General features: G+C 37.7%; 1 protein-coding gene across 4 annotated transcripts in view; it reads right to left on the minus strand.

Annotated features, from left to right (window-relative positions):
• EPHA5 (EPH receptor A5) overlaps positions 1–25,559 on the minus strand; it is a 346,680-nt gene extending 321,121 nt beyond the window's left edge. For 2 of the 4 annotated variants that reach the window (XM_036258172.1, XM_036258153.1), the window contains exon 1: positions 25,363–25,540. In XM_036258172.1, coding sequence (XP_036114065.1) covers positions 25,363–25,540 — 178 coding nt within the window. Of the gene's footprint in view, positions 1–25,362 lie in introns of all 4 variants that reach the window. The other 2 variants (XM_036258162.1, XM_036258144.1) reach the window with 1 other exon arrangement.
• Positions 25,560–27,692: the final 2,133 nt, after the last annotated feature.

A 27,692-nucleotide genomic window follows, 5' to 3' on the forward strand; every position in this document is an offset into this window, starting at 1 on the left:
TATAATATTTAACTATATTTTAATAGTGTATATATTTTTAAAGTGAAGGATAGGAGAGTATTTTGCCACTGGCATCTCATGGGAAGAAGCCAGGCATGCAGCTAACATCCCTCAATGCACAGCACAACCTCCCTCACTCCCAGGAAGAAGTATCGGGCTCAAATTTCATGAGTGCCAAAGTTGAGAAACCCTGGCATACACCTACAATGCTACTAGAAAATCTCTACTTTCACATATCTTTGGTTCATCAGTATCATGATCTTCATTAATAAAAGTTAGCATATTTGAAGGCATTCTGTATAATTCAAAATATCACTCCAATTTAAGGAAATAAAAGTAATAGACATTGAAGTCTCATTTAGTAAAACATATTCTTATAACCAAATTCTTGTAATTATTTTTACATAACCAATAAAGCTGTTCTTACTTATTTTCTAATGATGTTTTAATATTCATGATAGCATGTTTGAAAAAGCCACTATAACATTGCCTGAATTTCCACCACTACTGAAGCTAGTTAATAAAACCAGAAATTTAGGGTATATATAAATGTAAATTTTCAGAAGTTGATTTCCCAGCTTTATCACTAAATGTATTTGTTTATTTATTTTTGTTAGTTTTTATTGAATTTATTGGGGTGAAATTGGTTAACAAAATTACATAGGTTTCAGGCATACAATTCTATAATATGTCTTCTGTATATTGTATTGTGTGTTCACCACCCCAAGTTAAGTGCCCTTCCACCATTATTGATCCCATTTGCTCTCTTCTAGTTCCCCATCCCCTTTTCCTCTAGCAATCACCATGCTGTTGTCTGTGTCTATGACATTTTTTTCTTTGCTCAGTCCCTTCCCGTTTTTCATCCAGCCCCCCACAATCCCTCCCCTCTGACAGCTGTTAGTCTGTTCTCTCTATCTATGAGTCTGTTTCTATCTTGTTAGTTTATTTTGTTCATTATATTCCACGTATAAGTGAAATCCTATGGTACTTTTCTCTCTCTGACTGGCTTATTTCACTTAGCATAATACTCTCCATGTCTATCCATGCTGTTGCAAAAGGTAAGATTTCCTTCTTTGTCATGACTGAGTAATATTCCATTGTGTAACTGTACCACTGCTTTTATTTTCCACTCATCTACTGGTGGGTACTTGGGCTGTTTCCAAATTTTGGCTATTGTAAATAATGCTGCAATGTACACAGGAGTGCATATATTCTTTCAAATTGGTGTTTTAGGTTTATCGGATATAGTCCCAGAAGTGGAATCACTAGGTCATAAGTCAGTTCCATTTTCAATTTTTTAGTAAACTTCACAGTGCTTTCCAGTGTCTGCACTAATCTGCATTCCCAACAACTGCACAAGGGTACTCTTTTCTTCAAATCCTAGCCAACACTTGTTGTTTGTTGACTTATGATAATAACCATTCTGACAGGTGTGAGGTGATATCTCATTGTGGTTTGATTTTGCATTTCTCTGATGACTAGTGACATTGAACATCTTCTCATATGTTTATTGTCTACATCAAACTAAAATGTTTTTGCACAGCAAAGGAAATCATCAACAAAGTACAAAGACAACTCATTGAAAGGGAGAACATATTTGCCAATGATATATCTGATAAGGTGTTACTATCCAAAATTTATAAAGAACTTATAAAACTCAACACCAAAAAAAAAATTTAATTTAAAAATGTGCAAAAGAAGAGACATTTATCCAAACAGGACATACAGATGACCAGCATAAAATTTATTATAAAATGTAGTAGTGGATTTGGATCTCTACCATAGTAACAGTCACGAAGTATCATCTATGCAACAATTACAGTAATTAAATTGTTCTGAACAGTATATATGCTTGATGTAAATTGCAATGAATACACAATGAGTATTGATCTTCACTGTACAACTTAATTAAAACTTGTCTAGGAGAAGTCACCAGTGAATATAATTAGAGAAAATGTTTGATACCATAGTTACTTTTGAAGACATTAATTAGATAATAGAAATTTTATGGAAAATATTCTTTATTCTATTGTTCATACTTTTAAAAAGCCATATCATTAAACTGAGAGACAATTTTCAAGGTCATTTTCTTTAAGTCATTGTACAATTACAATGAGGTTGGGCATGTTGCTTGGTATTCTAATCAGTAATTACAAAGATAGATTCTCAGGAGAAATAACTCTACAGAGGTCAATGAATACATAATCTATTACAGATTTCCTAAAGTTATATAGGAAAAAAAGAATCATGAATACTAAAACTTTTTAATAAATAAAAATCAATTAATTGTCTATCCAACCAAATAACTGATAATAAAACGAATTCAAACTAATCTTGCTTTATTTTTATTACTACATACTAAACATTTTAATGCTTTTGTGAATAAACAGATAAAAGCTTTTAAAGAATTTACCTTAAGAAAAGCCATAGAGTTCCTAACTCATTTTTGTTGTTTTTGTTCTGGGGATTCGGTGGGATAAGAAAAAGACAGAATGAGTAAAATGGAATATGTATATGAAGACTCCTAAATCCTCACCTTCACACTTCCTAACAACTAAAGACTAGTGTGAGTTAAGAATTTAAATATGGCCTTCAATGATTATAATTCTCAAATATTTGTAACTTTCTGTGTATCACTGACTGTATTGCTTCCTTCTTAACATCTAGGTAATATTAGTAATAAAGACCAGAAAATATTTATTGGATTCTGCAGGAAATTGACAAAAATCAGATGAATGTGTTTTGAGACTTTGGAGTGTTGAAAGACAGCTCAAGGACAGTCAATCCCACTACCATCAGTGGGTGAGGCTTCAGAGAAAGTGTGATGACATGAAGATAAACTAGAGAACCAGAAGGCATATTCTTACTCTTGTATTGTTTCTGTTTTTCACATAATCTTCACAGTAACAAGAAAATAACTATAATGGTAGTTGGACCTCCACCACAAGAAGAGGGAATCATTTAGATTAGAAGCAGATAGAAGGGCATTTTCTTTCTCTAAAGGCATTGAATCAAAGTCCCATTGCATGTAGTAAAATTCTGATGAATGCTTGCTTATTTATTTGCATTTAACAATATCAAAAAAGCTACTGGATTCAATTACAGCACACATTTTACTAATCTATGGAAATAAACCCCAGATATACAGCTGTCCAGCATCTCTTCATGGTCCCATTCAGCACAGATGTTATTTCTAGCTTCTGGGTTAAATTTTATAATTTGACAACTGCTGCAGGGAACAAAGAACAGTCGACAAAACGAGTGCAGGGAATGAGTACATGTGTTTTCCATTGGAAAACTAAATTTGTAAATTTGGTAAAAATTATGTTATAAGTTTAGGAACGTTATGGAGATTTCTGGCATCCCTATACTTGGAGGGAGAAATCTATGACCAACAGTATTTCCACAGACAAGGAGTGGGAGAGTATCCTTTTTCTTTTGCAACTCTGGGCATCCCATGTGCACACCTTTGTAGAAAAAAAGAAGAGAGGATATGGTGAAAGGAACTTATTCGGTATGTACTACGTGTTAGCTGCTCTGCTGGACAACTTCGATATGTTCCCTCACTGAATCATCTCAACAGAACATTGAAAGTTCGCAATCCCATTCAGAGCCCCAGCAGAAGAACAAGGAAGGAAGATACCTGAAGCAACACCTGAGGCCTCATGAGAGCACATGAGACTGCTCCCCAAAAGCAAGTCCCTCACTTAGAGCCTGGACATTAGATTCCGTGACTACAGCAACCTACTTCCATAGACATCCAAAGGCTGTGAATTAAACGCTAATCATAAGGCAATCTAATTTATTTGTACATGAATCATGATGCTGAACACTACTTGAGGTAAAGTTCACAACCAAGGAGTTTGACTCTGAAAACTGGTGCTAATCAGGTAGCTCTGAGTTCCTACTTTGCCTTATCTTTTGGCAGCATTTGGTCATTATCTGCACGGACAAACAATCTCTTTCACCATCTGTGTTCAGTGACAACATAATTTCTGTGGTTTTCTTCTACCCCTCTAGCTACTTGTTTCCACTATAAACTACTCTTCCTATACCAACACTTCAAACCTTGGCTTTGATTAATACTCTGTTTTCATAGACTGTCTTCACTTCTCACTCTACACCAACATTCTTGACTAGACCTTCATACGGGAAAATTTAAAAAAGCATTTTGAAAGAACAAATGCCTTGGCTCCATTTATATTGAATCAGACTATTCAGGATGGAGAATGGCTAGTATATTTATTTTTTATATTTATATTTTTTTTATATTTATATATTTATATTTGTTAGTTGGTTGGTTGGTTGTTGGTTTTAATGGTCATATGAGTATATATCCCTATGTAAGAACCCCTGTAGAGGAGCTCATGAACTTCCAAGTCTTTAGTTACAATGTAAGTGTTAATGACCCTCTAAATTCATATATCTTGTCCATTTCTTTCTCCTGAAATTTCTATCCATTTATAGATTCAACCTGTCACAAAAAAGAACAAAATACCTTCTCTGTACAAGAAAAAATTTATGTTCTCTATTTCAGTGAATGCAATGCCACGAAACTAGTTGTGTGTATAAGAATGTATAAGTCGCCTTTGTCCTCCTTCACCTTTATTCCCACATTGAACCAGTGACCAAATCCCACAGACTGTTAACTATGTTCTGTATATAAGTCTTTCAACTGCCTGCTCAGTTTCATTCCACAGCATAAGCAGCCCAGCCAAATCCTGGCCATCATTTTTCACTTGAAAAATCTTCTAACTGGCTTCTCAGTAAAGAGGCAATTTCTTCAAAATACTGTATCCAGAAAGATCTTTCTAAGCCACCAATATGGTCACATCACTCCCATACTTCAAATCTTGTCATTGTGTCTTATTGCTTTTAATATCAGTCCTTTCCACATTCCAGCATCGGTGTATATTTTCTTCTCCAGGTTCATTCAGGCTTTTTCCTCCTTCTCTTTCCACAGTTTAGCAATCTGAACATATTTCATTTCCAATTATGTGGTCTTACATAGATTCAGTTCTGTCCAATGAACTGTGAAGGTGATCTGCAAGGGAAGGGAGTTTTTGAGAGGAAAACATTTAGAAAAGGGAACTGCTGGCTGCCTTGAAAGTTGCTGGGCATGCGTGTATTTTTTGGAACTGGTGCAGTCAACTAGAGAAAATAAGGAGCGTCAGCAGCCAAGCCAAGCCTACAGATTAAGGTTGGCAGAGTGAAGGGATGGGAAGAATCTGGCTCCAAATTATATCATAGAGTTTCTAATCCATCTAAATTTGAAACTTGCCTCTCTTAGAATTTTCCATTATGTGGGGTGGGGGGAATCAGTTTTGTTGCTTAATCCAGTGGTGAAGTGATTTGCTACTATTTGCAGAGAAAGACATCCTAACTGCTGCAACTGAGGGACCAAATGTGAAGGCAACCTCCAGTCTCTCTTATTCCACAGTCTGTTCTCTTTCCATTAGGTCTTGATATTTCCAAAATTATATTTACAGAATTCCAGTGGTGTCCTCAACTGAATTCAAATATAGTATGCTTAATTGTTGACTGTGAAGAACTGTGGCCTTTAACTGTTTGTTTCAAAATATTTTTCATCATTATAAACAAAGAAGTTATAGCCACTGCTCACTTAAGTTTAAACAGAAGAATATTCATACTATGAAGTATACCACTATAAGGAAAGCAAAAATCAATCCGAATATATATTTGAATTGCTAATACATTATAAAATTGTGTAGTTGGGGAGATGGCAAAAAGGATTTCAGAATTAGTATCCTCTGGTTAAACCATACAAAGTATTTAGGCAAAGGTAACACTGAAATCCACTGACAGCTAAATTATGACTAATGAGCAGTCTGCTACACTCACAGGACACATGGCATGAAAAGAGCAAAACCATATGGTTTTCAGTGGCTAGCTTGTTAGGGGTGGTAACCAAACTTGTCAGATCTTTCACAGTGATTTCATTCTAAAGAAAGAGGTCCACATTAGATGAAATAACAGGCTTAAAAATTATCACATAACAGAACACACTCATTTAATACCTGCTCAGTTCCATACCATAAAGCATATAGATAATATAGAAAGCTATTCCTTACACACTACGGTAAATCTTCACACTTGAAATGAATGTATTTACTCACAATTTACTTTGAGAATGATTCACTGTAGAGGATGCTCATTAGTCCTGCGGTGCTGGTTTGATGCTATGTGAGTTTGTAGAAGTGATTTAACTTTGAAGACCTCAGTTCTCATATTTTTAATATTAGGGATTGAGACTAATATCTGTACTCAATATACATTATATAACTTAATTCTAAGAATGATCCTTTGTTACATTGTCTTCTCCATTTTTCAGAGAAGGAAACTGAAGTTGAGAAAAGCTAAGTAGGGCAGTGGTCCAAGATCCCAGAGCTAGTAAGTGCACACCAGGCAGCCAAATGCAAGTCTCTCTAGCTCCAGAGCGCTGTCTTGTTTCTATGCCACACTTGCCCAAATTCTGGACTTGCTGATCCAAAGGTTCACTCTTTTGAAACTCTATGTATATGTTTCATTAAAACAATGATTGGTGAATAGTATGGTATAGAAATCAGCATCCTTTGTAATGTTATAATACTACAGTATTTAGGATGAAAATTTTCAGATATATTAATCTAAACAGAGCAGGCATTGGTTTTCTTGGGGAGATCACCATTTAGTATCAAATTTCCAACAAGATTCAAGTAAGTTATAAGATTCTGGAAAGAAAAAAAATAAGCAACAAAGATGAATCTGCTTTTCTTAACCTTTTATTTTGTTACTTATGCTCTAAGGATGTTAACTGGGGTAAAACATTTGCCAAAGTATATTTTGTGCTTAGATGTCAAAAAGCACATAAAAATATAATGGCAAATGTATACAAAGTTTATTCTTTGTTTGAATGAATCCTCACCCCAATTCTCTTTACCGCTAATATACCAAACTGCAAAATAATGTCTATAATTATTAGTTTTCCAGCCTTCAGGGTAGGATACACAATGATTGGATCTGAACATGTAGTAGAACAGACAAAACTTGCACAAATACACAGTCTGTATTTTATGTTTTACGTTGATGACATCTCTGAAAATGATCAAACATCTGGGTGGCTCAGTAGCCTTTTTGTAAGATGAGAAATGATCCAATTTTTTTGCTGGCAAACTTGAATCATCAATTCCCTTGTCAGGCAAGCCACTTAGTTCAGATGTAAACTTAATTCTGATGTAAACCCAATATGATTCTTCGTTATCCAAAATAGGAACTTATATATATATATATATATATATCACAAGAAATCTCTGGATAAAAAATTTGTCATAAAAAAAATATCATCAAAATATCCAGTAAAACAAACAAGTACAAACAAATACTATATCCTCAATTTTAGGTGTCTGAACAAAAATATTTTAGTACTCAGCTCTAATTATCCACCTCAAAACAGCTAGAATCATTCACAACAGCAGGAAAGTATTTTTAAATCCAGTCTACTAAAATACAATGAATTACATATTTTAACAGGGTGTAAGATTCATGATCTAGTAGTAGTCATTTTTGCCTAGTTGACCTGGTGCCTAAAATCTATTTTTAGTCAAGATATAACTTCAGTCGTTGGCTAATTCTCTTAAGTATAAAAAGGAAGAAGAAATAAAATAAAATATAATAAAGGTACTTTCACTTTTCTGTGGCATTGTTACAGATGTTGTTTTATGCCTATTAATTGATCACATCCCTTTTCCTTTCTTGCTATCAGAATTTTACTTGTGTTCAGAGTGGCAATGTGCCCAGCACCAGACAATGGGCCATGACTGGCCTCAGAAAATAATGATAATCATGTTTCTATTATCTTAGCTTCCACCGAGTCTGGTGGCCTTGTCACATAGGTCTGGCCAGTGAGATACACACAGAAATGTGCTCGCCAGTTTCCGGGAAAGTTTTGTCCTCGCTGAAGGAACAGTGAAGCGGACAAGATTCCTGGTTCTTCTCTTTTCCTTCCTGTTCTGAGCTGGATGTGACGCATAGAGATGTACTGGCCTTGCAACCATGAGGCAATAAACTTGAGCGTAAGGCAAAAACATCACAGTGATTTCTGTGCTGACATCAATAAGCCACTGAACCCAATCCACTGGATAGCTGACCCTGAAACTTCTTTTTCAAACATCAAACAAGGCCTTCACATTCTCTACATTTTCGGACAGTTTTTCTATTACCTGGAACCTAGTCCTAAATAATATAGATAATATATAAACAACTAAGGAAAAAGTCTAACTCACTGCATTAACTTCTATTCAAGTTGTATATAATGTGACACCTGCAATAAATAGGATTCATTCCTTCAACATGTTTATTAAGCATCTACTAAAGTGTCAACAACTGTTCTAGGCCCTGGGGATAGACTAGCGAATAAACAGGAAATATCTTGCTGATTGTTCAACCTTAGAATAGATGTTCCTGAAAGCAGACACTTGTTTGAATTTATATTACCTGTGAAGTAATCCTTCTATAACCCCCGAGACAGACTCTCTTGGGGTATAATAACATTTGACACTTAGTGATATATATAAACACATTCAAAACACATGTAATATTATTTAGGGATGTAAAGGGGAAATATTAACCAAAGCATACAGCTGAGGATCAGTACTGATATCAATTAAACCATATTTAGGATTCTTTTTCTTTTGCATCTTGGTATTTTCTGTAACAAATCTCTAACATCTTGTATTTCCTTTTTTTACATAATGTTATCTGATAATAATATACACTGCCTTTAGCCTTAGCTCATGTTCTTATTCTCCTATATAAACATTTATATAGCATTTTCTAAGTGTTGGTCATATACATGTGCCATATTGTTTTTCAGTGGTTTGTTTTTTGTTTTGTTTTGTTTTGTTTTTTTTTTAAGTGTGGTATTTCTATCACCTGAATTAGAACCACCAGCATTAGAGTCACCTGCAGTGCTTTTTAAAAATGTAAGTCCACTGGCCCCCTCTAAAATCTAGACAGATCGGATATTAGGTGGAGCCCAGGAGGCTGCATCTTAGAAAGTCCCCAGCACCAAGTGATTTTTATACTTACTTAATTACAACACTTACTTAAGTGTTGTATACATACAACACTTGAACCGGGCTAAACCCTAATTCAATGAATCATATCTCCCTGTCACACAGTAGGATCGTTGGGCCAATGTCAAATCACAATGAAAGTCTGAAAAAGCTAACTCTTACTTTTGTATGGACATTGTCTCAGAGTAGCACCAGTCCCAGACACCGATCTCCCTTAGGGTAGCTCTAAGTAAAAGTTCTTTAAAAGAGACAAAAGTCAGAATTATCTATGCATATTCTAAAACTACAGATCTCTTGTTTCTTAAAGTTAAAAGATTTCCACAGAACACGTTTAATTATTTTTGATTCAGTGAGTCTAGGGGGGGTCCAGACATAGTATACCATAGTCCCCCCATCTCTGGGAACATGTTCCAAGACCCCCCCAGTGGACCGATGCCTGAAACCATGGTTAGCACCAAACCCTATATACACTATGCTTTTTCCTATGTATGCAGACTTATGATAAAGTTTAACTTACAAATTAGTTCCAGCAAGAGATTAACAACAATGTAATAATAAAATAGAACAATTATAACAATATACTGTAATAAAAGTTATATGGCCTGGCTGGTGTGGCTCAGTGGTTAAGCACCAACCCATGCTTCAAGAGATCACCATTCAACTCCTGGCCAGGACACATGCCCAGGATGTGAGGGGCAAGCAGGAGGCGGCCAATTGATGTTCTCTCTCATTGATATTTCTCTCTCTCTCTCTCCCTCTCCCTTCCTCTCTAAAATCAATAAAGAAAATTTTTTTTTGAAAGTTATATGAATGTAGCATTCTTAAGTAAAATAAGGGTTACTTGAACACAAGCTCTGCATACCCCAAGCGTGTTCCTGTTAACCAAGACCGATACTAAGTGACCAACGAGTGTACAGCATGCACACCCTGCACAAAGGGACGATTCACACCGGGTGTGACAGAGCTGAATGTCACAGATTTCATCATACCACTGAGAACAGCCAGGCAATTTAAAACACATGAATTGTTTATATCTGGACTTTTTCATTTACTGTTCTGAACTTTGGAGACCACTGGTGACTGAAACTGTGGAAAGCGAAATCACAGCCAAGGGGGCCCACTGTATTGAACAATGTCCTCATGTTGGCACTGATGAGTGTCCCTAGGTTAGACACCATTGGTTCACCTTCAACTGTACCACATATTATCTGTGTTTTAGCAAGATTGTTAGAAGGCTACAAGTCGGGACCACAGCACACTGATCTTCTGTACAACATTTATTTTATATTTTTGCACAGTGGTTTTCATGCTGGGCTCACGATGGCCCCTGTGGTTCTAAAGAGATGGATCAGAGGCACAAGCAGATGAAGGGAGGGAGGAGGTAAACACAGCAAATTCTGTTGTTAATCTGCTTCATGTATTGGGCTTCCTCAGTGATTTCTTTTGAATGAGGGTTTCTGCTGCCTAAAACAAAAAGTTTGAAAACCACTTCTAATATTATGTCCTTGGCTTTCAACAATGACTTATGCAAGAACCTATTAGTACAAATCAATTTGAAAATTGTTAAGAATATTATTCATGGCATTGTTCAATACCCCAAACACAAACACCACTGAGACCAGCTTCTTTCAAACCCCAGAGTCAGGAAAAAATATTTTTTCTTGATGAACTGACAGATTTTCTGCCAGGAAATGAGAACTGTGTAACTGAAAGTTCATACTAAAGTTTTCTATTTAATTGCTTTAGCATTGATAATAGTGAGATGTTCTTGATGTAAATTTCCCATGTTCCCACATACTTTGCTTATAAAACATGTAATTTTTGTAATAAAACGTGATTCTTTTCTTGAGAGATGGTATACACAAATAAAATACAAATCAGAATACTAAGCACACTTATATAAATGTAATCTTCAGCATAATAGGTGCAACCAAGAGCTTCAGCATCAAACGTACCTGGTTCCTATTCTTTCTATTTCTTATGTGACTCAAAGTAAGTAACTTAATTTCCCCCAAATCCAATCTCCCCCTAGTAAACTGGTTAATGATGCCCATTTTACAGGGCTGTTGTGAGAACTGAAAGAGATTATGAGGTGAGAGTCTTCATAGTAATTCTTATAATTATCCCTCTAATCTAGAGAAAGATTTGATTTTAAAAATTTAGCTCCGTAGAAAACAATATTAACCCATTTATATTTCTAATATACTTGTCATACTTTTAAAGTAAATAAAAATATGTTCAAGAGGGATGGTTAATTAAATATACTGACCAGACAGACATTGGTTAGAATTAAATTCACTAACCAGACAGTAACCAAACTATACTTTAAAAGCCATTAATTTGTGGACTCTAATGAAAAAATTAAACTGATGAAAAAAATAGATCCAGAGACATGGAAGTAGGGTACAGACAACAAACCTCAGAAGGAAGCAGGGTAGGGGCAGGAAGAGATAAACCAAAGAACTTATATGCATATATTCACAACCAATAGATGCAGACAACAGTTTGGTGAAGGTAGGGGGTGGGGGAGGGGAGGAGGATGTCAATGGGAGGCAAAAGGAGGAACATCTGTAATACTTTCAACAATAAAAATAATTTTTTTAAAAAGCCATTTATTATTACATTTCAAACTTACTCCTTTATAAGTCTATTTTTAAGTGCTATTCTATTCACATAGTTGACGTTATCCATTTTCCTGCTACTTTCCCTGAAATATTAAGAATTCCTACCAAGTAGTAAATCTAAAGTGCTTCATAAAGTAAATGACAATCTAAATAATCCATGAAATCTAGAACAAATAATAGGGTCATTCCATCTCCTCCCAAGAAATTTAAACGATTAAGAAACAGATGTTTTAGCCCTGGCTAGTTTGACTCCATGGGTGGAGTGTTGGCCAGAGGACCAGAGTGTCCCAAGTTCAGTTCCTGCTAGGGGCACATAACAAAAAAAAAAAAAAAACACAAAAAAAGAAACAGATGTTTTATATTAATTATTTTGCTAGAGGTAAAATTAAACCATGCTTAATGCAGAAAAATTATTTCATGGTGACTGCTAGGGGCTCAAGTTATATAAATTCTGAGAATTTATCTTAAGTGGGGGCAGAAAGCAGTAGTTGATTAAATCACAGATATCTATGAATTATATTCTAATGGTTTGCTAATCTCAGCAGAACTTTCTTCAAATTGATACTTATGGTAAATCTGAAATACAGTTTTCTATTGCCAAATTTCTTGGTATTAACTTGTTTTGGATGTCAAATCATATAATCTTTGAGCTGGTCACTTCTCAGTTTCGAGGAGACTCTATAATACCACAGATTCTAAACTTGTTTACTTACGAATTCAGGAAAACAGCTACATTGTCTCTACCAGTAAGAGTAATGAGGAGAGACTAAGTGTGGTAATGAACAAGGTGGTCGATGAACCATGAACGACATAGACCCAGAGACATAGAAAGGAGTACGGTTCAGACTGACAAACCTCAGAGTAGGGGGATGAGGGGGATGGATGAGATGAACCAAAGAACTTATATGCATGTATGCATAACCAATGGACATAGACAACAATGCTAGGGGGTGGGAGGGGGTGGGGGGCAGGATGGGGAGGAGGGGGTCAAGAAAAGAGAAAGGAGAAACATCTGTAACAAAAATAAATTAATACAAATTAGAGAAAAATAAAAAAGAAATAAAAGCAGTGTCTTTAAAGAAACATGGAGGTAACTCAATAATATTTATTCATTAAACATAAATTTATAAACATAATATTACACAGTATAACGTACTTCATTATAACATACTTGGTGTTGACTGTCTGAGTTTACAGACATGCAAAGTTGTCTTCATATTGATGCATAAGGGAAATGTAAAAAAAATATCTACTGCCAGTTTTCTTGGAATTATTTGTTTCGTTTGGCAAAAAATACTATTTCTGTTAGTAGGACATTGTCTGTTCAGAAAAGAACTTTTTTCTCTGATGAATCTTTACTTTTTGTAGCAATTTCTATTCTGATCAAGTATCACATATGTAAAAACAAGGTAAAACTCAAATCCTGCCCCGTGTAATATGCTCCACGTGGAATAAGAATTAGTACACAGTCTTGGGAAAACGGGGGAGAAATCTGACCCACCATGTGATCCAGACATGAAGATTAAGTTACCTCGGTGAAGGGAGGAGGCGTGTGTTTCCTGCTGAGCACAAGAATCCAAGTGCACGGAGAGCAGGTCCCCCCACAGGAGCCCAGACAGCAGGGACAGGAGGGAAGTGGCGGGAGGTGGGCCAGAACGTATCACTGCGAGCTTTGTACTCAGGCTCAAGAACTTTAGATTTGCTACTGAGGGCACTGAAGAGCCATTGAATGGTGTACCCAGGGAGTAAACAAGGGCCGCTTGGGCAATTCAACTGAAGTCAAGTGCTTTTCTTCTGGCATTTCCACTTATAACAAATATTAGACATTACTCACCGACTAAGGCAGAAAATTAGACCTTCCTAAATGTCAGAGTGCCAAACCATACTAATTTTTGAGCACATGTAACACTTAAAACTTACATAATACTTACTATGTATCAGAACTTATAAAAACACTATATTGATGTGAATTCAGGTAATCTTTACAAGTCTCAACCATATTCATGTTCCCATTTTAGAGACGAGGAGGCGCAGGCACAGGGGGTGTTCCCCCTCCACCAGGTCACACAGCTCTGAGTGGCTCACAGGGTCAGGAGCCTCGTTCTCACTCCGCCACCTCCGGTGGGGACTCCTTCTGTGGTCATAGATTTGGGCTTTCAAACTAGCTCTCAATTTTCTAATTAGATTGTTTATAACAATAATTTATCTGATCTATACAACATGATTTCTTAGGAGATTTTCATGGAATAATGTAGGTTAGTATATTTTATAAACTATAGGGCACTTTAAAAATATAAACTACATAAAAGTGATTATAAAATATTGAATATAACCCTGTACATCAAGAGGAAAAAGCACCCAAGGGGTTGACTTGGATAGCAAGCAGAAAGTGAATATATTTTCCACTGAACCTTTCAGTCCCCTCACTTGTTACAAGAAACTGTATTGCCTAAAAAATATATCAAAGGTTAAGTCAAAACTGTGTTTTCAAAACAGCTCTGCACATTCCCAATAGAGCAAAAGTAGATAGCATCTTTGTGGGGATAGTTGCTTAATGGGATTTGGGGCATATAAAGCTAGGTCTAGAGTGTGGCCTACCTAGGGATTGAGAACTGGGTTGCTGATATACTAAAGTAACAGAAAACAATTTTAAAAGAATACATGCCCTGAAATGGAAAGGAAGTAATGTGTGTAAAGACGTTTTCCCTTCGGCTAGTGGAGTTTGGGGCAATGAAAAGGGAGACGTCAACATAGGGTAAATCAGTGTATAAGAGCCCGGTGACCAGCAGTTGGTCAAGTATTTAGTGAGAGGAAAAAAAAAAAAAAAACTGTGCTATGAGTGACCATGAGAGCAAATATCCCCAGGACTGCATGTGAATTTTTGTGTGTACTTTTACTGTACTTTTGGTCAATGGTCTCCAACAGCCAAGCTGGAGTCAGACTGCCTGGGCTTGAATGCAGATTTCAATCACTTTCAGATTTATTACTGTGGGCAAGTTATTTAACCATTCCTTGCCTCGTTTTCCTCAGGTGTAAAATAATAATAATAATAATTATTATTTTTTAGGCTTGTTTTGAGAAAAATAAATCAGTTTATATGTAAACTACTTAGAACAATGTCTGGCATACCATGTGTCAATAATGAATGTGAACTATAATTATTGTAGACAGGTGCATACTCTTTAGCATGCAAATGCACACATGCATTCCATAAACACATCTAAATATAGTATGTTCTAAACATCCTTATACCTGTTTATGTTAAAAAAAAAAAAACTCACAGAATTACATTAAAACCTCTATAAAATTATGCCCTGGCAGGTTTGGCTCAGCGGTTAGAGCGTTGGCCTGCGGTCCAGAGAGACTCGGGTTCGGTTCCCGCTAAGGGCACGTACCTTGGTTGCTGTTTGTCCCCGGCCCTAGTTGGATCATGTAGGTGGCAGCCACTAGATGTGTCCTTTACACATTGATGTTTCTCTCTCTCTCTCTCTCTCCTCTCTCTCTCTCTTTTCCTCTCTCCCCCTCCCACTCTGAACAAACAATGGAAAAAATGTCTTGGGGTGAGGATAAAAACAATAAAAAAAATAAACTTCTATAAAATTATAAAAGCCCAATTTTGTTTCAAAGTAATAATTCAAATTCTGAATATAATTGAACACATCACAAATTGTTTATTTTAGGCTAAAACAATGGCGTCAAATTGCAGTGTCAGGCATCTATTTCAGGACATTTTTAAAGGTTTAACTCTCCCAATTATCCACTTTTGGCAGCATCTTATAGGTCAATTTAACATCCCTCTGTCTCTCTCTGTAGATAGATAGATGATAGATAGATGATAGATAGATAGATAGATAGATAGATATGTATATATGTGTATGTGTGTGTGTGTGTGTACAAGATGTGGCCAACATAGATTTATAGTTGTGAGTATGCAAGAGAGTTTATTCTTATACTATTATTTATTAATTATTGAATTAATTATCTTCCATAGAAATACATATATATATATATATATATATATTCAACCTCTTTCAGCTCATGGCACACATAAAGGCAATACTAAAATTCTGTGGCACACCGAAAAATATATATTTGCCAATATGACAAAAAGAATAAGTATAACTTTGATTTATTCACACAGGATGGCTATTGTTGTGTTCGCTGTTGTCATTTTATTTGACAGTCTAAGGGAAAGGAGGTCAGTGCCCCTGAGTAGTCAGGTATTGCATGTTTTAAAAATTTTTGTGGCACATCAGTTGAAAATCACTTATATACAGTAAAACTGCTAGCATACTATGCTAGGACTAAGTATCTAAAATATCTGAAGATATATCTTGATATGTTTTATGGCTAAAAAGCAACCTCTGACCTCTACCTGTGGAATAATGAGGTAAAAATTCAACATTTACAACCATGATCTTTATTTTAATGGTTTTCCCCTTTACCTCCTAAGCAAATCCCAGTGTTCAATATTAAATGAGGAAAGCAGCATAAAATTAGGACAACATCATGTGACTGATCTTTATCTGGGGTAGCTCTAAGAAGAATTTGCATATGCAATTATTTTTGTTAGATTGTTCTCTTGTCCTACATTCCCTATAATCATCCAACGCGGAGGACATGATAAACTATGAATGTGAAATCATATCTCAAAGACCCTATATTTAGTGGTGGGGAAAACACAGAGATGAATATTTGTTGTGTACCTGCTTTACTCCAGGAATTTTACTAGAAAACACAAACATTCTTATTTTATTTTTACAATAATAACCCTATAGGTGTGTGTTAACACTTCATTTTAATTGTGCAGAAACTGAGGTGGATGGTTCGAGACCATGACACTAATCTGTGGCAGAGGTCATTTCATGGTCTTTACATCTCCCCATTTGCATGACCTAGTGAGAGGCACAATGATTGTGAGCTTAATTACAACAGAGCTACAGGGCCCTCAATGACATGGGCCATTTCCATGCCACTAGCTGAGCATTTCCCTTTCTGCTACATTCACAAAAACACGATATATCCCTTTTCTTAAAGAATTTCTTAAAGAAATTTCCTGACAGAATATAAGCTTCAATCCACAAAACTGCAGCACCTCGTGCTTTCATATAAATGCTCCCTAGCCAGCGGTGCTGTGTTTACATGCATGGGCTGTGCCGGGCTTTCATCAGCTACATTCCCACAGCTTACATGTGTGTGGTACTAAACAATTAGAAAGTTGTTCCATTCTGCTTGTTCTGCACAATAATTATGTAAAGTACACAGTACCAACTTGCAAAAAAATGAACTGAGGTCAAGAAAAAAAATAACAAAATGAGTGTCCACAGAGCTTGGAATTAACCTCAAAAAAAAAAACAAAACCAAAAACCACCACCACAAAAAAAAAAAGCAGTGATTCCTAATTTGCAAGATTAAACCTGTTGTTCCTCCCTTCCAGAAAAACCTAATATGACTCTCTGAAATTAGACATGGTTGAAATCCTTCAGACACAGCCGTTTCCAAGTGTTTTCTACTTTCTCAGAAGGCTTGCTGCACCCCCTTGGAGGGGACCTATTATCGCGTCGCTGCACCGCTGCACCGCCTGGAGTGAACTCAGAGGGAGAAGAGCTCACTGTGGTCTTTCAACAAGCCAGGCGGTCTGCCTCACCTGCCTGTCCAGCCCGCGCACAAGGCCAGAGCTCTGGGTGACAGTTGGAACTTGGCTCACAGAGAAAGCGCCTGCTGCGCACTGCTGGGCTGAACCAGTGCCAGCCGGATCTACCTGCTGAGTTTGTCTTTCCACAGAAAAGACATTAACAAGCATCCTGGAACAGGAAGGGACAGCCAGTGCAAAGTAAATAAGTGAGTTATCTTACACGAAGACTGACAAAGACACCTTAGACTCATATAGTTCTGATTTATAAATTCAGTGAAAAAAAAGTATGACTTGGTTTGACACAATTTACTCTTTACTTTTAGAGACCTGGTTCCATGATTTATTTAACAGAAGATAAGAATTGTCTACCACCCAATTTGAAATTACAACTTCCTGGGGGGGTGGGGGGGTGGAACACAGCAGGTCAGAGCTCTTAGCCTCTTGTCTTGTTTTGACTTTGTATGAAGGGAGTGTCTGCCAGGGAAGGTGGGAAGACGAGGGAGGGCGGGAGAGAAGAAGAAGGATGAGGTGTGTCTTCATAGTAAAAATTCATCAATTTTATATTTTTTATTTCTGCACTCTGCTGTAAGTTATATTCTACTAAAAAGTGTGCCAAATAAAAGTTTACATATAAAAAGAGAAAGGAAGATAATGGGAGAGGGAGAGATTAAAGGAAGGAGGGGAAGAGAGGGAAGGAAGATAGGAGTGTGAAAGTATTATAAGAGAAAAAAGACAGTATCCATCTGGGAGTAAAAGAACAGACTGTATTTTCTCTAATTCTTCCAATACTTAGCCCAAAACATGTTTCCAAGTAGGAACATTTTCTCACAAAGCATATGCAAAATATTTTAACCTTCAGGTTTTGGCTCTTTGATTTTTTTTTAAATACCAGAATCATTTACTTACCAGAGTATGGGCCCAGTTTAGTTAGAAGCAAAGACATGTGTGATAGAAGTAGAATACGGCTTGGGCAATAGTCCAACCACTGAAACAGAATTAGAATCATCACACATACTTTAATCCCAATTATTTAATCTGTGGGGTGTCTCTAATGCCACAAGTATTTGGCATGACTCGACAAAACAGCTTACTGAGAAATAGAAGGAGAAAACCTAAATGGATGAAATAAAATGAACTGGGGTTATTTTTTTCATTAGACTCAAATTTACATCTTCAGAGTCAGAATGAAACAAATATAAAATTAAAGAGTGTTTGTGTGTATGTGTGTGTGTGTGTGTGTGCAGAGTTGGTATTTTAAAAAATAAAACTCAAGCATATTTATTGATATCAAGTCCATAGTAATACAGCCTTGACATCCCTGCCCATTATTTCTCCCAGCCTCACCATGATCTTTCACAAACCCCTAAATGAGTCCATATACATATACATATACATATACATATACATATACATATACATATACAAACATCCAGCCAAGTTCCTGCACTCTGCCTCATAAATGCACACAATTAAAACTATGAGCACTGAGTTGCTGGGACATCCAGAAGAAAGAATAAATGACCAAAGGTCAACTTTGTTCAACAAAGTTCTGTATGTTCTCCATTCATTTAAGAAATAATTTAAATGATTTCAACAAAGTAACACATAAACTGATCAGAGATTAAAGGCTGGGGAATCTATAGGAAAAGAAGAGCTAGACTGAAACTTAATTGTGAACAGAACCTACTACGTTTTCTGTAGCTGGAATAGATTATAAGGCAAAGCTCACATGTTTTTTAGAAGTTTTGGGGCAATTTTTAAATAGCTGAAATCACTCCTTATGGTTTCTTTAAATTACTAAAGATTTAAAAAGTCATTTTAAAATTATACTAACATTAAATGGCAGTTAAGAAAGATCATCATGCTAACCACATGGTCTTTAAAAAGTGAAGTGGTACACCTACCAAATTAGTTTCATTCTATGCCTCTGCAGCACCTGGGATTCCCATGAGAGTTACGAGATAAAAAATTTGACCTTTTAGCAACAAAACAAAATAAAGAGCAAGACCATAAATTACTAGACATTTCACCAGAAATAATTCAAATTGTTATGTATTTTATATGCTCTTTCTTTTTATTCATGTATTTTTTGCTTTATACTAACAGATTATAGCAGGCAAGATTTTTTTATGATGGCAATGAAAGAAGCCAAAAGGGAATTAAAAATTCTCTGTTTCTCTTGAAACTCATTGATTAGAAATATACTTAAAGAGTTTAATTGTTCTCAGTTATTATAAGATGAATTTTAAATTACAGCCATCTCTTGATTTTAAATAATCAGAATCACTGGAATGAATAACTGTATGTGAAATCTGTAGTCAGAAGAAAGATGTAAATTCCAATCTAGTTTTTACACTCAAGAATACCTGTTACTGTCTATATGTAACTTGATTTATAAATACCTATCTCATAGGACATCTTATGGCATCAGTGATCCTATTATTTTTGTGGAAAGTTCTTCATTATTACATCTTTCATATGTTAAATAAATGTATTATCAAAAATGAGCTGTGGTCAAAATTTTAATTTAAAGTTCTTGAACATTTTTTGTCTTGTTCAAAAGAAAAGTTCTGTTTTATTCAACACTTATAAGTTTATATTATTAACAAAATGTCTGGATGTCAGAAACTAAATAAGGAAAAGTAAATATATAATCAAAGGAGACTCCCCTATGTACTCATGCTGATTGTTTTGGAAGTTCAAAAGTAAATACTTAAAAGTGAATCGTTTACATTTTGATTTAAACATTTTCAATGGAACCAATAATTCAGACAAGATTTTCACAGAGAATAACTGTCAAGTCTTCTAGTTTTCCAATTGCTATATAGTGCTTTAAAAATTGTCATGTACAGACCAGAGACTTTCCTGTTATTAACCTGTTTCTTGTATCAATGCATCTCACCAAATAAACTCATTTTGTTTCTTACATTAAAGATATATATGATTAAAATTTCTGTAAAAAATATGGATCATTTTAACAGTGTTTCCAAAGTCCTTAGAACTCATTTTATTATTTAGCTACTCTTAAATCCACCCATAGAAGTGTAAATGTACCACTTGGTCTGGGGTAGAACATATGATAAATATTTTAGTGTCAATTAAAAATACCATCAGGTATGTTTATGTATACAAAGACTAGGACAACTCCTTTGAAAAAATCACTGCCTAACCAACTGACTCTATAAATTCTCATAAAAGAACTAAATGTGTATTTACCCAGTAGAGCATACCAGTAGAAACTATTCTGCTCTGTAGGTACATAGTCATCAGAGATAATAGAACAGCAAGAATCATTCTGAGTCTCTAAGGTAACAATTTACAATTTTAGCTTTTATAGTCAAAATTCACTATTTCTTAAAAAAAAAAAAAGGACAAATACTGCAATAATTTTTTAATGATTTATAAGCAAGGCTGGATATTGAGTTTAGTTAATTTTCAAGATTTATAAAAACAATTTTAAAACTTTTTAAAGATTGATAAATGTACCATGATCCTCTTTGAAAAATTGAGGACCCCTGCTAACTTAAATTCAAACTTTTCACGAGTAAAATAGAATCTATCTCTTAATTTGAATTGAAAAAGGAAAGAAGTATAGAGATTTATCAACACTTTTGACACTAGTTATGTCTTTGAGATACTAACAGCAGATTTTTCTTTTTTAAAAAGGTCATGAAGTTTGACTCAGGAAAAAGAGCTATAGTTAGTTAATGTACTCTATTTTTATAGTCAAAGGTAGAAAGGATTCTTCCAAATGAAAGATAAATTAATTAGTCAACAAGCAAATACATAAAAAAGCACCCCAAACAGGGAAAATTGAATTTGGTCAAGTCAATCAACAAAAATGTCGTTAAAAATAATTCAAGTATAGTTATTTTCTCAATAGTTGCAATACTGAATAAAGTTTACTATTTAATTAGTCTGGGAATATTTATCTATAAATAGCTATATCATCTCATTTTGATATTTTATGTAGAAATACTCCAAATGGTCACATTTTGTAGAGTATTAGTAATATAAATGGTGAGTAATGCACTTCCAACTATAAAAAAGTACCCTTTCCCCACACCAATTGTATTCTATGTCAACTGAAATAAAACAGTAATAGTATTTACAAGCACAGTATTACAAGACTATCCTCAATCAAAGGAGGAATTTCCGTAGTAAACGCAGGAACTGTACATCCTCTTTTCTGTCTCATATGAGAAAATGAAATCCTCTCACCTGTCACCCTGCCACCCAAGAATATATTTGTCTACCTGAAAAAAAAAAAAAAAATCTTAAATTTAAAGACCCAACCTTCTGCACCCTTTTCATGGTTTACAAAGCGAAAAAACAAAACTCTTCATAGTCCCTTATAGTTCCAACAATCTATGATTCAAATAGGGGTAATGGCTTTCTTTTTATGTTTAGTGGTGTCCTGGTGAGGGAGTGATTTTACTGTTCCTTTTCTGTGGGGTCCTGCCATTTTACCTAAAAGAAAATGAATTACAACAGGATGACAAGGCTACAAAACAGAGCCATTTAGTTTTACAAATCTATTATGTCCTCCAATCTGTTTTATGGGCCTGGTCCTATTATAAACCAAGAAAAACCCTAAAACAAACATTCTTCCTATTTGTCTTTTCCATTGAAAACATCTACAATTTTATGATTGTTTTTCAAACAATTGAGCCCCAATTTTTTCCCCTTATGTTCCCCTCTCCCCAGACCTCCTCCATCCCACTTTCTCAAATATACAAAACATTCAGAGACAAGAAACTGAACTTTTCAAATACAAACTGCTGACAACTGTCAGAAGCACTTTACTGGGACATTACTGACTGTAGCTTCAATGAATTAAGCTTGATTCACTGCGGGTGAATCATTTTCAATGCAGAGCTGTTCAACAGTAATTGGCCAAGAATCCCTGCTGCGAAAAGCACTTGTCAAATAATGCTTGTTTACAAATATATCTCCAGACAGCAAAAAGTGGCAGTTATTGAATAAGTTCAGGGCCACCTCCAGTATTCATAACAGTGAACAGGCTCCCTTTACTTATTAAATCTGTTAAAATTTTCACTTGATACACTTGCTAATGTTTGTTCTGTTTGATCAATCTTAGATAAGTTTCTTGCTAAATACATCTCTGAATCATTTTATAATTAAAAGTTTTGTGTATTATACTGTAGTTCAAGGGTTTCCTCCAGAGGTAATTTATGCCTAATATATGTAATAATACAACAAAAGATGTATTTATCTTAGAATGAAGGCTAAAGAGTAACCTCTTACTGTCTTTTGTTTAACATATTTTAACATTCATTGAACATCACTCTAAGACTCTAGATATATGTTTGGCTTTTACTGTTCAATTCTGCTTATTTATGTCTACCAAAGTTAAATTTTATAAATGACTGGAATGCTAATTGTGAGTGTGAACTCACATTAATTTCTATCAGCCTTGAAATTTTTTGTCACACAATGGGGGCATTATATCCACATATAAGGTATATAAAGGGTGGGGCAAAGATAGGTTTACAGTTGTTCCTATGAAAAATAATACAATAATTAATAATACAAGAATAAATTACTTCTCATAAAAATACTTTTGTCTCACCCTATATATACTACCTACCATCTGCAAAATCACTAAGCATCTGTAGGTTGTAGAAAGCAAAGCATATGAGAGCAAGTTATTAATGGATTCAGTGCACTCATCAAATCTTTCTGCCCCTGATATTCCAGAGTCCCTCCAGTAATAATCAAAAACAAGCTTAAAACTCCTATCTGAATCTTTAAATAAATAAACTGACTGCTGTTATAAATATCTTAACATGTTCTTGTTATTCGACTTACAACACTATCACAGAGAAACAAAAAGAACAGAAAAACAAATTTTAGAGAAGAACACAAAAGTCTGGGATGGTACTAATGGAAAGATGGAAAACTGCATTGGGCAAAGATGGAATGAATGAGATGAAATCACAGATATTAATAAAATTTTATTTTTAATTACATAAATTAGTGACACATTATAAAATATACTCCAAACAGCAGAGTGCCTTTATTTTTGGTGTCTTTCAAAGCACTGGGTGGTAAAGTACCATTCATTTTTGGTGAGACCCTTGCAACCCTCATCTCACCGTAGCCCAAGTTTTGCTGTGTGTTCCACTATCTGGGGAAAGGACAATACAACCCGTTGGTGTTCAGTTTATAAACTCAGGCAGTCTATTTTCCACAGGATTCAAGCTCCACTTACAACACTTCAGGAGACCAGCCTTCGGCCTCTTCTCCACACAGGCTTGGCCCATATTTCCAGTCAGGGGCACCCTCCCTGAGACTTCATTTCTTCATCCTCTCTAACCAACAGCTACTATTCCTTTTCTTCTCTACATACTCCTCCTCCTCCCCCCATCACGCCCTGAAAAAAAAAAAATATATATATATAACTGGAACAGGAGAGAATGCATATTACTATTACTCTTTAAATCCAAACCAGGATGCCCCTTCCGGTGGAATAACACATTTAATGAAAGGACTCCTTACCCCGTTATAAGTACTGGAGTTCTGAATTTAGCAGGTGACGTTAATAAAAGGACTATGATTCAGATAACACTTTTTCAACTTTATGGGGAAGGGGAAAATGCAGATTGCTTGGATTAAGCACGGGAGATTGCAGACAGATGGAGAGATAAAACTACATATAACCATTAAATCAAATTTTTAAAATGTTAGGAATTAAAGAGAGAAGTTGATGAGGTGGAGGGTGTAGAGTCTCCATCTACCCGGCTTCCACAGGGTTCCTTGGGAGCTGGCAGCTCTCCGAAACCAGCTCAGCGCCTTCTCCTACAACCAAGACAAAACCCACGCGAGTCATGAGGACACACACGACTCCGCTGCTTCATCTTTCAGGTCGAGCGTCCCTTGAAAAGAAAATTTTAAGGTTCTGTGCCTCGCTCCTGGCATCCAGAGCCCCAAATCGAAATCACAGTCTTCCAGGGAGGGAGTAGGGTTTTGGTATTTTCGTGGTGGAGCTGACAACTCATTCAGCCCCGGTGGGGATCTGACACGCTGCCCCTCACCCCAGAGGAATGCAGCCGGGTGCTGAGACCCAGGCAGAGCACAGTCCGGGTGAGAGGAGCGAACGCAGCCCTAGCGGCCCGGAGGCTCTGGGAGCCTGGAGCGCCGCACAGGTGCTGCCCCCGCGCCTGGCCCTTCTCTCCCTGTGCCAGGCCGTAGGGAGGAGCGCTGGGGACTCCAGGATGCGCCCCGGCCGGCCGTTGCGGGACCTTTTTCTTACGGAAACACAGAGGCAAGCCCCGGTGGGGTCCAGCAGCAACTTCCTGGCCGCAACACTCCCCCACCCGCCTCCGCCTCTCGCTGCATCCTACCTCTGAGCCTTCGTCCACTTTCACCTCAGGGGGATTCTGAGCCCTCAAAGTGAAAAGCACCCTACAGTGTAGGGCGCCTTCCATCCTTCGCCACCCCCTCCCTCGGGAAATAAGAGCTCTTGCCACCCACCCCAGAATAGCAGCTGGTGCTGCCCTAAATAACAGCTCCCAGAAGGCACTTTCCCTCCAAATAAAAGCATCCAGCCACCCCCACAACGTTTCCCATCATCAGCCTCAAATAACGGTTTCTAAAAGCCCCACTGCGCCCGAGATCCTTGTCGCCGTGCTTCAAACAGTTCCCACTCCTCCAAGCCCGAAATGGCACTTCCCCACGCGCTTCACGTGAGCCCCAGCCGCACCCAACCTCTTGGCAAGGGTCTCAGCCGCCTCTTTGCCCCCGGCTTCCAACTTCCCAGCCCCCCAACCTGCCTCAGCGCACAGAAAGGTTGCTCGCCCAGCACTCCCGCAGCGCCTGTCAAACAATACGACCAGAGACAGCAGAGAGCGAGCGAAAAGGCTATCAAAATCTGACGACACGTGTTAATTCAAGACCAGAAGGGCGATTTAGTCAGCAGCAGCGTCCAGCGCCCCCCGATCCGCACTTCCAGGCCCCGCCTCACTCCTCCGCCCCTGGTCGCCGCGGTCACCCCCACCTCTCTTACCTTCGTTGCTGGGGCTGGCCAGGAGGGTCCGGAGCGCAGCGCACAGGAGAAGGCACGTCCAGAGGGGGGCCCTGCGAGGTGCGGAGCAGCAGCCGGCCAGAGACGCAGGGGTGTTGGGGGAGTCGCGGCGGCCCTGGGGCCGCCGGCGTCCCGCACCCCGGGGCCCCGAGCCCCGCATCTTCTCCTAGCAGCCTCCGCCGCTGCTGTCCTGAGCTGCTCAGTCCACGGCTCCGGCCTCGCCACGGGGATGAAAGGCTCGCGGCTCCTCCTCGTTCCCCGTGGGGTCTTCACCTTCTGGAACGCGGCTCCTGGAAATGGGGGACCGCGGATCCTCGGAGCTGGCTGAAGTTTGCTTCCGACCCCTCTCTCCCTCCTCTCCAGGGGGGTTAAATGATATACTAGTTACGGTCTACAGTGCAGTTCTGGACTGGACTCAAGGGTGTCGAGAAGGTCCCGCGTCCTGCTCTTTTGCCTCGTAATAATTTTAAGGGTTGAGGTCTTTTTAATGCCCCTGGGGGAAAGATCAAAGCCCCTTCTCAGTCTTCAGGGCTGAAGTGGACTTAGGTTAGGAAGACAAGTCATTTTAAGTCAAGAAGAAATCCTCAATAAAAAGAGGAGGGGGGGAAGCAAGTGGCCAAGGATAAAGGAAGAGGAGTTGAGAAAACACAGGGTGGGGAAACTACGATAGAGACGGCAAAGGAAAAGATCCAGAGAGTTCAAAGAGGCCGGCAGGAGGAAAGAGCTGCGGGCTGAGCGCCGACGAGGGAGGTACTGACGGCGGGAGCGGGCAGAGCGCGGAGCCTGGCGGCGGCGGCGCGGAGCTGCTGCGGTCCCCGCTGCTCCGGGAGGAGGCGGCGTGTGCGCGGAGCCGAGGCGAGGTGGAAACTGCACCGGCGCGGCGCGCTCCCGCTGTGTCTGGAGCTCCGTCCTCTCCGCCGCTCTCCACTCTGCGCCTCCCACCTCCCTCCCCCTCCTCTCCGCTCCCCCGCCCTCGGCTGCTGGCGGCCTCGCCAGGGAGGATCTACTGTAAGTGTGAGTTGCTAGGACGGAGTCACACACCCACGGAGGGAAGTAATCTGGATGCTGCCGTGGTGAGTGTTGCCTAGCGGTCTCCGGGAAAGGCGCGTCTCCCTCGCCGGATAATTAAGGCGAAGCATCCTCCTGACGTCGCCAGCGAGGACCCGGGCTCCCGGGAGGCGGAAGGGAAGCCGGCCCTCGCTCAGTCCGCCGCCCCTGGAGAAGCGGGTTCCTTGTTTTGGCAGATCGCCTGCTGCCCATCACAGGCTTGTGGCATCAACAACCTTGTAACGTCGCCGCGCATTCGCAGGCCCCGCTGGGGGATCACTAGTTTCTTTAACGGCTATCTCGCTCGCTGCTGCTGTCTTTTCTTCCAATTCTTTGAGGACTGCAATGGGAAATTAGTCAACATTTTTTTCAGAAGTAAATTGTAGAATTTCTAAATATAGAGACTGTCGCTATGATTGAGGTTTCAGGGAGTCCAAGAATTTGGCTTATTGAGATTTGTAGTGTGCCAGGTACTTTAAGATGTGATTACTTAATTCATCAATTTCATTGATAGAATGTCTTAGTATCTTAGACATTATATGATATGCAGATCCATGCCATTAATTCTAGTGAAATTGGCACGGGTCAAATAATTTCAGGGTTGTTTTTTTGTTTTGTTTTTTTGAATAATTTTTTAACTTCTTGTGTTCTACAGCATTGAGGGACTCAAATAATTACGGGAGGAATTTTAAAACAATTAACTTTCTGTGCTTCACCTCTGTATGTCTTCTCTTGCTTCAATATTTTTCTTCAATTCCCCATTCAGTCTCTCAAAGAGATACCTCTGAAGGGCAATTTTAGTACATTGGCATAAAAAAACAAAGACTGAAAAGAAAGCATCTACAAAAAGGTGCGATTTTAGATTAAAGGCATGTTGTTTAATTGGTGTGTAGTAACTATTGTAAAGATTGGGCTTTCATTCACACTTAATAAAGGAAATTCTTCTCGCCAGCTTTGACATCTAGAGTTCTGTTTGCCTGCACAAGAAATTTCTCATAATCTTTAACTGATGACATTTGTTCTTTTGTTTAAATATTTGCAAAAAAGATGAAAGAATACAGCAGCAGAAATGCAATTTTCTAAATAGGTGGAAGCTCTTTTTTTTTTTTTTACCGAAATGTTTTGGCATCAGAAATCTAAAAGCTGCTTCTGTCTAGTATAATGTACTCCAAATGCATGAAGCAAATTTAAAAGAATAACAGTGAATCAATCTTTCACTTTGGCAAAAAGCCTCACAGTGAGATGCAAAGTTAAAATGTATGTTT

This window comes from Molossus molossus, unplaced genomic scaffold, assembly GCF_014108415.1.
Source record: "Molossus molossus isolate mMolMol1 unplaced genomic scaffold, mMolMol1.p scaffold_m16_p_1, whole genome shotgun sequence".
Taxonomy (NCBI): domain Eukaryota; kingdom Metazoa; phylum Chordata; class Mammalia; order Chiroptera; family Molossidae; genus Molossus; species Molossus molossus.